The sequence below is a fragment of the Sinohyriopsis cumingii genome, chromosome 7 (assembly GCF_028554795.1).
Source record: "Sinohyriopsis cumingii isolate HCF-2022 chromosome 7, ASM2855479v2, whole genome shotgun sequence".
NCBI classification, from domain to species: domain Eukaryota; kingdom Metazoa; phylum Mollusca; class Bivalvia; order Unionida; family Unionidae; genus Sinohyriopsis; species Sinohyriopsis cumingii.
Window position 1 is genome coordinate 37,127,342 of NC_142967.1, and position 14,367 is coordinate 37,141,708.

A 14,367-nucleotide genomic window follows, 5' to 3' on the forward strand; every position below is an offset into this window, starting at 1 on the left:
ATCCATACGGGTGATTCCTCCTTGCTTTTTGTCAATATCTATTTACCTTGTGATTTGGCGGAAAATTTTGGGGAATTTGTAGATTATTTGGGAAAATTAATTCTATTGTAGAAAAGTCTCATACTCTATATGCTTATGTAGTAGGAGATTGGAATGCTTATACACTCAAATTCACTCCCTTTGGAGATGAACTTCATCTATTTTGTGACGAATATGGTTATATCATATCGGACTTAAAACTAATAGTAGACCACACAACAAATTTTACTTACGTCAGTGATTCACACAATACAGTGTCTTGGTTAGATCATTGTGTCTCTACAGTATGCTCATTCCGCTGTAAGTGATATGGGAATACTTCACACCCTAGTAGGGTCCGAGCATCGTCCTACTTTAACGACTGTTAAGACTGATCTACTTCCCAGATTTGATTCTTGCCCCAATGAACTCTTAAACTTGAAAAATACAACATCAATGGGTCAGACCTTACTTCTGACGAAAAACTGAATTATACTCGGACATCTGCATTCGTATTAAACATGATTGAGATCCCACATTGTGTTGCGATCTGTAATGACCACGGCTGCACTAATCAGGTGCATATGAAATAGATACATGGATTATACACTGATATAGTAAAAGTTTGACTAGTAAATCCAAACGTGGTCACCGGGTTATACCAGGCTGGAATGACTTTGTCGAAGAATACACGGCTTTGCACGAATGCTTATGTGGCGTGACAACGGTAAACCTCGTCATGACCATCTCAGTAACTAAATGCGCCAAACAAGAGCACAATTTAAGTATACTCTTAGATTATGTAAGGAGGAAGTAAAACAGAGCAGACGCGCTAGCACAAAAATTTGAAAATGTCGAACAACGTGAATTCTGGAAGCAAGTTAAACAAAATACTACAACTTCCAATAAACTACCAATTTGCATTGATGGGAACCATGGTCAGAATAATATATGCCACATGTGGTAAAATCATTTTCAAGACTTACTCAATAGTGTTAAAAATGAATCGAATAAGAAGCACATGCTCTCAGCGTTGAATACCCCTTCTGCTCGTATTGATGTAATCAAATTATCTGAGATCCAAAGTGCAATAATAAGACAAAAAGGTGGTAAATGTCCAGGATCAGATTTTTTATTTGTGGAACATTTTAAATTTTCAAATACTAGACTTCGTGTGCTGTTGATTATTTTATTTAATTGTATGCTTGTACATAACTTTGTACCGGATGATTTCACAAAAGTTATAATTATACCGCTACTAAAAAGCAAAACTGGTAACCTGGCGGATTAAAATAACTACTGACATATAGCTTTTACGACTATTATTTCAAAACTATTTGAATGCATCATACTACAAATATGTGAAGTCACAATCTCCGATAATCATTTTGGTATTAAAAAGCTGCATTCAACAGATTTATGCCTATATGCCTTTAAGGAAACTGTCAGCTATTATGTAGAACATGGCAGTCCAGTGTTCGTATGCTTTTTAGACGCTAGTAAGATATTTGATAGGGTCAATCATTGGACACTCTTTGCAAAGTTGATTGACATTAAAATACCTGTCTACATAGTTCATACTTTAGTTAACTGGTATGGCAAACAGTTGTATTTTGTGCGATGAGGAAGTGTAATATTCAGCGCTTTCCATGTAACCACTGGGTTGAGGCAGGGGGTATTCTTTCCCCTTTGCTTTTTAATAAATATATATGGACGAGTTAAATCGTAAGCTGGGTCAGTGTTACGTGGGGTTACGTCTGCCACCAAATGTGTTGTTTCTTAACAATTTTAGTTTTGCTACTGATATGTCATTGATAAGCCCTTCCATCAGTTTAAAAAAAATTATTAAAGATATGTGAACAATACGCATTTGAGAATGTTATCATCTGTAATACAAAAAAATCAGTATGCATGGTCTTTCAACCAACTTCTTTCAAATTACCATCTCCTCCCCCTGTACATCTTAACGGCAGTGCTCTTACTTATGTCAACAGTTATACGTATTTGGGTCACATTTTGAAATCCAATCGGTCAGATAATGAAGATATGATGGGACATTACCGATTTTTGTGTACTCGAACAAACAAGCTTCTACGTAAATTTGAGAACTGTTCAATGAATATCAAAATTAGTTTATTCAAATCATATTGCTGCACTATGTATTGTGCTCGTCTGTGGACAAAATTTAGTGAATGTATGAAAAGTTGACTATAATAATTACCTTCGTTTTCTATTAGGTCTTCCTAGATAGAGCAGTGCCTCCATCATGTTTTTAAATTATAATGTATTCAGTTTTGATGAAGTAATGAGAAAGTAGGTATTCTCAATGATGACAACAATATCTAGTTGTAAGAACTGTATATTGAAATCTCTTTGGAAGTATGACATTCATTAAAATTCTCATATTATTAGCAGATGGAACAAATTATTATTTGAATGTGCCACTTAATTTCATTCTTATCAATGCAGGGCGCAGTGAATTGTGTACATGTATCTGTATACTTGTACGTATGATATGTATATGTTCTTTTATGTTTACAATGTTTTAATTTATATCTATATTTTAATTTAGATGTATGGACTATATAGTCTGAAATAAAGAATTATTATCTTATCTTTTTTTACCTAGATTTTGATTGCCATCCTCATTGGTTGGGTGTTCTGCGCCATACTAACGGAGGCGGGCGTGTTTCCTGACAATAATAACGCAACCTCTTACCTGTCACGAACTGACGCCCGCTCAGACATCATCGCCACAGCCAGCTGGTTCTACTTCCCATACCCAGGTAACAAGGTTTAGATGCTTATGGAACAAACACTTTCAACGTACAAGAAATGCATACAGTAAGTCAGGATACGAGCTATGTCCCTGATACGAGAATGTGAAGGAACGTAGTTCGTATTGCTGCTTTGAGATCTGAAAAGAGTTATGTCTGCTCTTCTGTCAAATTTTTATATCTAATGATTTCCGAAAAATGTGGCGTAATCCAACAACTATTAGCGTGACTCTAAGATTTTGATTTGCTCAGAAATTTCAGTCATAGATGATAATGTTTCATAGAAGTTGAAACATGTTTTTCGTTTGAAAATTGGTATACGCTTTTGGCGCCCATGAACAAGGGCTTTTCTTCCAGATGTTTCCTTTAGAATTTTGTACTTTGCTTTTCAAGCATTTTAATTGGCCTCGGATCAAACACAAAATGTCGATTAGTCTATTTAAAATTCATAATTTTACCACCGACGTCATAACGGGTATTCCCCAATCAGAAGTCATTATTCATCTATTCAAGGTGGGGCATTTATCCTTAAGCTCCGTTGATAGTATGTGAAATCATTATACTCCACTACTTTTGTTTCGTCCAGATGTATGTGTCACATAATAGAATATCAAAATACATTTACCACAGTCATCAATTTTCTAATCTTCCTTTCAAACCAAAATTATGAGTTCTGACATGGGACTGAGGATAAGGTCCAGGTAAACTGTATGCTTCACCGACAGGAGATAGTAATTCTGATTCCTTTTTTTCCATTACAGGGCAGTTTGGTTCGATATCATTCAGTGTAAGTGTTTTTGTCGGTTTTATGATTGCGACGTTCACCGCTATCCTTGATTCTATCGGAGATTACTACGCATGTGCATCAATGTGTAGAGTGCCACCGCCAAAGGTCCATGCAGTGAATAGAGGCATTCTTATTGAGGGACTTTCCAGCGCCATTGCAGGGACCCTGGGGTGTGGGCATGCTACAACCACGTATGGAGGCAATATTGGAGCCATAGGAATTACAAAGGTAATGGTTCTGGAAAGAAGATAAATAATAGAAAATATATAAGATAAGACATAAAGTTAATTTTGTGGCAGAAAATAATAACAATTATATATTCCCCTTGCCGTGTAGCGAACAACAAAGAAAGTGGTTAAGTGTATTTAATGTAAACACTGGTCATGAAATCACGGAGTGGTTTTTCTCATATCAATGTTGAATACGTTAGTAACAGATCATTAAAATAATTGGTTTGAAATGCATTATTTTTTACCGTCAAAATTTTCTTCCTCATAAACTCTTACCAATGCTATTTTCCATGGCCAAAAGGAGAGACAGACAGAGAGACAGAAGAGTTCAGGACCTCTTAAGAGGTTTCACTCATAACTGTGTAGATACGTCTATATTCTTAGGGGAAGTGGAGGAACGGGGACGACTATAAAAAAGACAGAGCTCTCTGATTCTCAATGAATGAACTAACTTTATTTAAATTATATATATATATATATATATATATATATATATATATATATATATATATATATATATATATATATATATATATATATATATATAATTACATTCTAGACATGCAGCAACAAAAACTTTATATTTAAGATACAAGAAATACATATAAAATTTCAACTTTCCTTCGAGCTTACCAGCTTCATACATTTGTATAAATTTAGCCTTTTAGAATATAATACAGATAATTACATATCGACTAAACTCACGATAGCCAAAGAGAATAAAAATCAGTATTTGAAATTAATGCAACAATCATTTTGAAAAAATGTATTTTACTAAATGTAAAATAGAATACTACTTTGAAATAGGATACTAAAACATTATTCTTATTCTAAACTAATATTTTATTTCCAAATTAAATTTTACTAAACATGAAGTTGCTAGCGAATTCGATTTTTTTACAATAATCAATACTATAAACGCAAATGAATAAAAATTCTTTAAACAATCAAACATTCCAATACATTATAATATAAAATAGAAACGAACGCACAAAAAATATTGAAAAAATGTTGAGCCTAGACTGAATTTTACCGTTAAAATTTTGATCATTAAAAGTCCTTATACCCTAAAGAAGTCTACGATCACAGACAACACTGACATGTAAGAAAGACATCTGATTCTCGATGAATGAACTAATTTGCGCAAAGCTTGTTCTCAGTTTATGCGCAATTTTGGACGTATCCTCAAGGCCAAATATGGACATTCGTCTAGCTACTTTTTGTGTCTATTCATCTTGAAGCAGAACGAGGCTCCTGTCTATCCCGCTGATATTATGTGTGTTTGTGTACGTCATCAGACATACAATATGCTGCAACAGCTTATGTTTTAAGAAAACACGTGGAATCTTACTGGTGTTCTCAGCAAAAACGAGTTTGCTTGTTCAGCGCAATTTACAACCGAGTCTAAAATTTTCTAACTTTATGATACAAAAGAAATGTGTTTTATCGCAGACGGGGTTTTGCAAATCTCGCAAAAACACATTCTTTATTTAAATAATATACTGTTGTAGTACATAAATAGATAAAATTAATTTCAGTATAATTTAATGAAAAATTACTATCAATATAATTTAATGAAAAATTACTTTCTATACAATTTAAAACAAATGTCAATCCTAATATACATACACCTCTCTCTCTCTTCTCTCTCTCTCTTTTCTCTCTCTCTCTCTCTCTCTCTCTCTCTCATTTTATATTATACCACTGTGTGAATGAAGAAAAACAAATAATAGCCTTCATTCTTCTCCGCCACCATGACGTATATGTAAATGCTACAAAGTGACCGGATGCTCTCTGAAATAGGCCTCCTCTTTTTTAAAATTTTGATTCCTTTTTCTCTCAGAGCTTAAATAGTAGACTGTTTAAATTTTGTTTTAGTGTGGTTAAACATGTTTATATCTTCGTAATTTCAATACAGGTAGCAAGCCGACAAGTGTTTCTCGTATGTGGCGTCATATACATTTTATTCGGAGTCATCGGCAAAATTTCTGCTGTATTTATTTGTATACCATACCCTGTCCTAGGAGGCGCTCTCATCACGATGTATGGCATGTTCACTGGAGTGGTGTTATCTAACCTAAAGGCCGTGGACTTGGATTCAACACGAAATCTCGCCATTATCGGGACCTCTATATTTACGGGAATGATGGTTCCCTATTGGGTAGAAACGTTTCCGAATGAGCTTGCTTCAGGTAAATTAACCAGAATGCACCATCACACCGTTTGCATTAATGCGAAAGCATGCGCTAATCTGCTGTGGCATCTTCGCTAGCCAAGGTTCCGATATGATAACACTATCTACACCTTGGCGAGCAGATATTTCTGCGCTTCGGGTCTGTGAATTTCATTGGATGCGGCGGCGAGCCACCGCATCCAATCAAAATTAAGTTGTTCAAATTTGAATACTGTTCCTGCATGATCGAGACGAAGGATGCACACCACTTGAATTGACTGATAAATAAGCAATTTTACACTGTCGGTCAGTGTTTGTCCAAATACTATTCACTCGAATACACCTATATGTTAAACTTACTAAGTATCCTTTTTTAAGTCAACTGCCCCAACATTTCCGGCCGATGTACAATGCACCGCGGTTACACGCTAATGGCTAGTTGGCATTACTAACTATGGGAGGCAACTCATGAAATCAAATTGATGTCGCTACGACAAAGCACTTAAATATATGTTCGATCCGCCAAGGTTTTTGTTGTTATTGTAGGGTTTAACGCCATGTTTCAGCGCAAGATAGGATATACACGGCGGACAGTATTAATGGTGGAGGAAGAACCCGGGAAAGCCCCAGAAAGAACTACCGACCCACGAGAAGCTACTGGCAAGCCTTCTCACATACCCACACTGGCTGATCCCGAGACTCGAACCCACGCTGATAGAGGTGATATGGCAGTGATCCGTAACGGTGACCACTCGGCCACTCGGGGCCCCCCGATCCGCCAAGGTGTAGGCTGAATTATCATATCGGAACCTTCGTTAGCGAAGATTCTGCTGTGGTAACATTAAGGTTTCTAGATTTTTCTGTCGAGAAGTCAGCCTCCACATTTGACTAACAATCATTATTTCCATTTAAGTAATGTTCGCCGCCCCCTCCCCCATATTTGCCTATAAGTGAACAACCTTAGAATCGTACGAGTTTTATTCTCTATAATCGTCATCATCGTTATAGTGTGCCTTGAGTATTTTTTTCTTCCTTCTTTCAGTTGCTTTGTTCTGAACAAAATTTTTTAAACACCAATAGGATGCACAAGACACAGTGTAATAACATAAATAGCAATGGATATATCAACTGTTGTGTGTATTGTATTCCTTATTACCATTTATAATAATATTTTATAAATTTCACTTGCCAAATAATGCATAGGGTTAGCATTCGAGGGCTTATGGCACCCAAAGGGGGATCGATTATGTCAATGAATAATCCATGATTAATCGTTTATCGGTAGACAAAAACGGAAAAAAAGACTCGATGACAACAAAGACAGTATTTGCGATAGGGGAGCCCCAGCGATGTATCACGACAGCCTACATTGCACTACACAATTTGAATGAGTATCGAAACAATAATTTGAAGAATGCTTTTATTGTTGATCCAATTTCCATACAAGTTTAGTTCTTCAGTAGCAGCTATAAAGGAAAATATATTTTACCAAATAACTTACATTTTATTTGAACACATACACACACAGACACACAGACGGACATATTATGACAGATAATAAGTGTATACATATATACACTTGTTAAGAATCACTACGTTCCTGCACACGGGTGCCTTTTATCAACTTTCAAGTCCAATTCCAACATAGCCGATGCTTTTATAATATGTCTTAACAATGAGTAGTACGGCAATGGGAATGTGAGAGCACAGTCCCCGTCTATGGTCAGAATCTCCATCCCCCATGACTTTGACATCGCTGCACACCTCCATGTACGTACGAGGATTTACCCTCTCGTACAAACACGGGACCGCTTGACTTTGCGAACAATGATATTTGAATTCACTTGGGATACAATCACGGAGGTATATGTGTGCGAAAATCCTCAACTGGGAAAAATGACGGGTAATCCGGAACGGGTTTCGTCCTGGGAGTCGAAAACTTGTGTGAGAATCTCAAATTCCCATTATCATACTACTCAACCTTACGTAGATGTTTGCAAGAAATACCATGGTGAAATATTCTTCGGGCAGTACGTTTTCGCTGTTTTCCAAGAATTGTATTCAGATCCTTCTGGACAAGCGTTTTTTAAAAAAAAAATCCAGGCTCAAAAGTCTTCAAAAATAAAATCCATAATCTATGGTCGACGTGTGTATTTGTGTTGTCTGTTGTTCGTCATATTAGTTTCAGAATTACTTTCTTTCTAATTCCGTGTGCGATTTAATCACCATTTTACTTATTAAAAACTTTTGTACTATCCATATTTATGAGCATAAAGCTCACATCATTTTTATCAAATGCAGGTAACAAAGATGGTGACGAAATACTGAAAATTCTTCTCGGAAATCCTATCCTTTTTGGTGGCGTGCTGGCCTGCTTCCTCGACAACACCATTCCGGGTAAGCTTCTTTCCAACAAGAAACTATCATAACAAAATTAATGTATGTATAAAGCATCATATCTTTTCAAACAGTCACGTGGATTTTGAAGAAGAAAAAACTATAGGCACAAAATCGTATGCCTGAAACTTGCTGGAAACGGTTATAATCTGCAAGAACCAATGTTGCTACATGCTAATGAAAATTAATTTATAAAATTTCACTTACGGAAAAATTATCGATTGATTGTTATTTTACGGAGTAACAAAAGGAATGGCTGAAGTTTTACGGGGTACCAACAAAGGAATGGTTGATGTTTTACTGAGTATCAAGAAAGGACTGACTGGTGTTTTGCTGATTATCAACAAAATAATGACTGGTGTTTTGCTGATTATCAAGAAAGGAATGGCCGGTGCTTTACTAATTATCATCAAAGGAATTGTTTGTGATTTACGGAGTTAAAATAATGGAATGGCTGGTGTTTTAATGATTATCAAGAAAGGAATGGCCGGTGTTTCGCTGATTATCAGGAAAGGAATGGCTGGTGTTTTACGGATTATCAACAAAGGAATGGCTGATGTTTTAGGGAGTCTCAACAAAAGAATGGTTGGTGTTTTACTGCGTATCAAGAAAGGAATTGCTGTTATTTTACGGATTATTTACAAAGGAATGGCTGGTGTTTCACAGAGTATCAACAAAGGAATGGCCGGTGTTTTACTAAGTATCAAAAAAGGAATGGCTGGCGCTTCACGGAATATCAACAAAGAAATTGGTTGTTTTATGGAATACCAACAAAGGAAATATGTGTTAATGGAAATTAGAGGAACGTGCCTTGCTAACAGACACCCAAATCAACAGACTCTGTCTTTTTTCACACCTTGGCAGGATTCGAAACCACGCCCTTATTGTCACGAGGAATGAACGGAGGAATCAGAGAAATACATGTTATTAAATAGCCTGTCGACAAAATCAGTGTTCTTGCGGAGGAAAACAAGTATTTTCACGTGATAGAAAGAAAGTTGTTTTTTTATCTGTTTAGTCTAAGTACAAAAAGTTACTCCGAAACACTGCCATTGTTGTTGTTTTAAATCTTAATAAGACAGTCATAATTATTGCCACTTGAAGTGATAGAGTGATAGTTTTATTTATATTAGAAACTAAATCTACTGAGCGTTTCAAAGTTAACAAAAGCCATTATTCAGAGGGAAAAGAGACAACCGATAGGGGGTGAAACAGAAAAACGGTGAACAGCCTAGTATTTATAGTCCTCAGCACTGTAAAGTGTCTATATGTAACTGTTGTTCACCATCAAAAGCATCTTTGTTTGCCAAGGTTCCGATGTGTTAACCCTATCCACACCTTGACGGATCGATCAGATAATTCAGTGCTTCCGATCTGTGAATTTTAATGGATGCGGCAGCAAGCCACCGTATCCAATCAAAGTGTATATAGGGTTAACACATTTGGACCATGGCTAGCGAAGAAGCATCAAGAGAGACTATATGTAAGAGTTATTCCGCATTGAAGAGAACCTCGTGGCAGAGACTAGATACTTTTAACAGCTTGAACTTTTTTTTCTTTGTAAATTTTACTGTATGATATCCACTGACATGTTGTTGTTTTTTTAAAAATTAGATGATCTATCACACATGAGCTTTAATGAATACGCGGAATAATTTTTGTATTAGTTTCATGCAACACAAAATTATTATTGCATATTCTCGGCAAGTATTTATAGGTTACTGCACTTGTATGGGGAAATATGAACGAGTTTTTTGGATGGAATACTGCACGACCTTGGGTGTGCAGTATATCCATCCGACAAAACGAGTTCATATTTTCCAATACAAATGCAGTAACCTTTTTAATATATGCTCATTTTCTTATTCTACCTAAGGCTTAATTATATATGCAAAATACACTACAAGAAACAACGTAAATGAATGTATGCCGTATTCCAAACTAAATACACAAGCGCAAATTCATCAATACACAACAACAACATTATTAACGCGCACATAACTCCGCCCAGATAAATTTGAACTTGTCGCGCGCTAGACATAAGTTTCGAAAGAAAATGGCGTTTTTGTCTACTTAAAATTGAAATTTGGAGTCATATTGTGTATGAATGCACATTGCAACAAGTTTTCCATTTGATCTGGAATGAATAGATTTTGGTATTTTTGTCGATTCTACGAAATTTCGTGATTATGGACTGGATTCATCATGAAATACATCGGATTGAAACAGCGCGGGAGAAGCGTGTTTACATCTGCAAGTGTGTTTGTTTTGTCATTGAATTCAATGTTTATTTCATTTTGAGTGCAGTAGGGAGGATGTAGTTGCACTTGGAATATAGTCAGAATTACAGTACAATTTCGAAATGTGTAATCAAGCTTGAGAACTCATGACATGGCTCATGTAATTCGGATTTGCAAAACTAAGAAAGTACATTTTGAGGAAATTCAGAATGTAAAACTGTAAGTATATTCTTTTGCCATTCTTATTACCAGCTAAAGGAGACAGTTTATGCCTATATAACTTGCATGTTATTTGTAGGTACCAAGCAATTTTATGAAATCTGGCATCTATCGCCAAAATCCGAAACTTTGTATCAAAACGTTTAACGCGGAATGTAGCAAAGCAGCTGGTATGTGGCAGTCCACGAAACATCTGCTTTAGTTCATTCAGGAACAAACTTAATCAACCAAAACGTAAAGCGTATGTTACATGAGAGTACATGATTTGTTTACAAAGTAGTTCCTAATACACTATTTGGCACACGTGTCCTGCGCGTGAGTGTTGGTGTTGTGTGGTTTAACGCCATTTTCCAGCACACGATAGGCTATACATGGCGGCCAGTATTAATGGTGGAGGAAGAACCAGGGAAACCCCGGAAAGAACCACCAACCCACGAGAAGCTACTGGCAAGCTTTCTCACATACCCACATTGGCCGAATCCGAGACTCGAACCCACGCAGACAGAGGTGAGATGGCAATGATCCGTACCGGAGAGCGCTTTAGACCACTCGGCCACTCGAGACCCCGCGCGTGAGTGTAATATGAAGGTGTGCAGTATCGTAAAATACTGAACGATTCTGACAATGTAACGTTAACGGACAAAACAATGAGCATATAATAAAGTAACATACTCATTTCTCATAGCCACCTATAATGCATTCACAGTAGTAGAATTACGATGATATTGCAGCTGTATACTATTTCTGATAATGCCACAAACTGATACATTTCTGTATATTCTTCATGCATGAGCGTCCGCGAGGTGGGCACAATGGACTGGTGCATATCTTTGTTGTTTATCATTCACACACACACACACACACACACACATACATATATATATATATATATATATATATATATATATATATATATATATATATATATATATATATATATATATATATATATATATATATATATATATATATATATATATATATATATATATATATAACGCTTCCTGCAGATAACTTGTATTTTTAATACATCAAATCCAGGTCTTTCCCATTTTACTAAAGTGATAGGTTTTCAAAGGCATGTGCATTAATGGAACATATAGCGTGGATGGGTAGATGGGATAAGGATGGTAATAAATACGTATTTCTGCAATGCAGTTTTTGGAGAATTTTTAGGCAGAATCTCTGATGACATGAATTAACACGTATCAATGCAATTTAAAAAAGGAATAATAATGCTTTCAAATATCAAACACGTTTATTTTCAAAAAAGTTTCATTCCTATACATCTTGCCCCAAAGACAAAAGATCGATGACACGAATTTAGAAACCTTACATTTATACATTCATGAAGTCCAGATATCAGCAATGCCTGACAAAATTAAAAAGGAACATATTAAAAAGTTCTAAGATGAGTTATATTACAAAAAAATCTCTGAAGATCGACAGTGTTTATCAGTGATCAGGTAAAACCCGCTCTATTCCATTCAAGGGAGCACAAGGTGGCTTTTTTTTTTCTTCTTTTCTTCATTTACAGTTAAATGAGCTATTCATGGTGACATTTTAAATCAACAATCCATACTTCTTTAACGACCACAAGCGTAACCCATACATATATTAGGAAAAAGCAGCAGAGACACGGCTGAAAATAATTGCTTTAATGCAACATCTTCACTGCCAATGCACGTTTCTTTTCCCCCAACAATCCTCTGCACAGGTATCCGTCATTCATCGGCGTGTGCCTAACCTCACGTGAGCCATGGTATCAAGCTAACCGAAAATTGTCGTTCTCAAAGTCACACATAAATTACAAATATGGATACTAACATACCACCTGCTTTCTGTTATTTCTATTTATGTGTATGCGATACTAATTTCATGGACATTTAAGAATTTATTTCAACTACGATACAATGTATAAAATCAACCGTATGGCTGCACTGCTGTTGAAGTCATGCGGAAAGGACACACACACACACTATATATATATATATATATATATATATATATATATATATATATATATATATATATATATATATATATATATATATATAGCCTCAGTCCTTGCGCATTTCAAGAGAAAATATCAAGCACATTGAAGCCATTGTTATTATTATTATTATTTATTATTATTACCAGGAACAAAAGAAGAACGTGGTATTGCCACATGGCAGAATGCCGAAAACTCTGAGATGGGGTACGTTGAAGGATACGACATATACAATCCCATAATTCCAAAGAGGTTACTGAAATCACGTGTCATGAAGTACATTCCTTTTATGCCTAATCCCGAAGAGGAGCCCTTGCCACGTACCTTGAGTGAAATAACAAACATGTCAGGAGAGTGACGTTTAATAAATGGGAGATAATTGTGTCAATACTGGAGTGTTTTATGTAGAATTTTCTCCCCTAATACTTACAGGAATAAATTACAAGTCTGAAAATTTACCGTATCCATGTAGCCGTAGTTTCTATTAAAAAAATAAATATCAAATGACATAATGGTCCAGCTATGATTATTTCTCTCTGCTTGCTTCTGTCAGGATTGGCCTTTTCTACGAACACCGTCCTCGGTTAATCAGTTTATTTTATTAAATTGTTTCTGACAATTCGATCCGACGCACATGCAAACTGTAGAAACTTGTCAGTTGTAACATCCTGTATTTAGCACTCGAAAAACTTAATGCCGTTCTATGATGTTGACCGAGGAACTGAACTAAAACTATTGATTAGTTTATATAAATTTGCCGTGCATTGAATGTGTAATTTTACAGTTTTGTAATCTAATTAATTCACGTTTTTATGCAGAGGTCATAATTACATGTATCTTGTTACATTGGGAACATACAATATCACAAATACCGTTGATTTGTCTGCCGTACGAAAACCGCTATAACTTTGAGAAAATAAAATTAAATAAAGCGAGAAATACTAAAATATAAACAAGCATGGCTGTACAATAAATAGATTCAAGTTCAGTCAAAACGAAAAATATTTAAACATAACAAATGAAACACATACGAAGAACACAATGATGTCAGTAGTGGAACAAAGCAAACCAAACAGATGAGGACTAAAATTGACTGAAAATCAATTTAAACAAAATAACATTAAACGAAACAGACACAATTGAAATGAGGCAAACAATTGTCAAATGAAAAAGAAGAAAGCTGCATAAAAGAATGAAACCCCACATAAAAATGCAGATTTTATCAAATACAAATATCATATGACACAAACAACATAACGAGTGACAAAATCTACCGTCCAAAATAACAACATATTTAAATAAAAAGCCAAGTCAAGCCTATTAGTCCAATATAAACTGAAACAAGAAAGAAATCTTCGAAAACTATTTTAGAAAACACACGCACGCACAGACACACACATTATCATCATCATACATGCGCAATCACAGGTGTAAAAAAGTCAAACGATGATTAATAAATAATAAATTGTATCAAGTTTTTAAACTATGACAATTATTGCCCCTATTCCGAAACACACATAATGTAAACAGTGA

The 14,367-nt window shown here is 35.4% G+C and overlaps 1 protein-coding gene across 1 annotated transcript in view; it reads left to right on the plus strand.

Annotated features, from left to right (window-relative positions):
* The window catches only part of LOC149795032 (solute carrier family 23 member 2-like), a 28,440-nt gene extending 15,216 nt beyond the window's left edge, over positions 1-13,224 (plus strand). Inside the window, exons 8-12 of the mRNA XM_089964700.1 lie at positions 2,648-2,804; positions 3,557-3,810; positions 5,731-6,004; positions 8,287-8,382; positions 12,984-13,224. Coding sequence (XP_089820826.1) covers positions 2,648-2,804; positions 3,557-3,810; positions 5,731-6,004; positions 8,287-8,382; positions 12,984-13,192 — 990 coding nt within the window. The 3' untranslated portion in view covers positions 13,193-13,224. The remainder of the gene's footprint in view (positions 1-2,647; positions 2,805-3,556; positions 3,811-5,730; positions 6,005-8,286; positions 8,383-12,983) is intronic.
* The last annotated feature ends 1,143 nt before the right edge of the window (positions 13,225-14,367 follow it).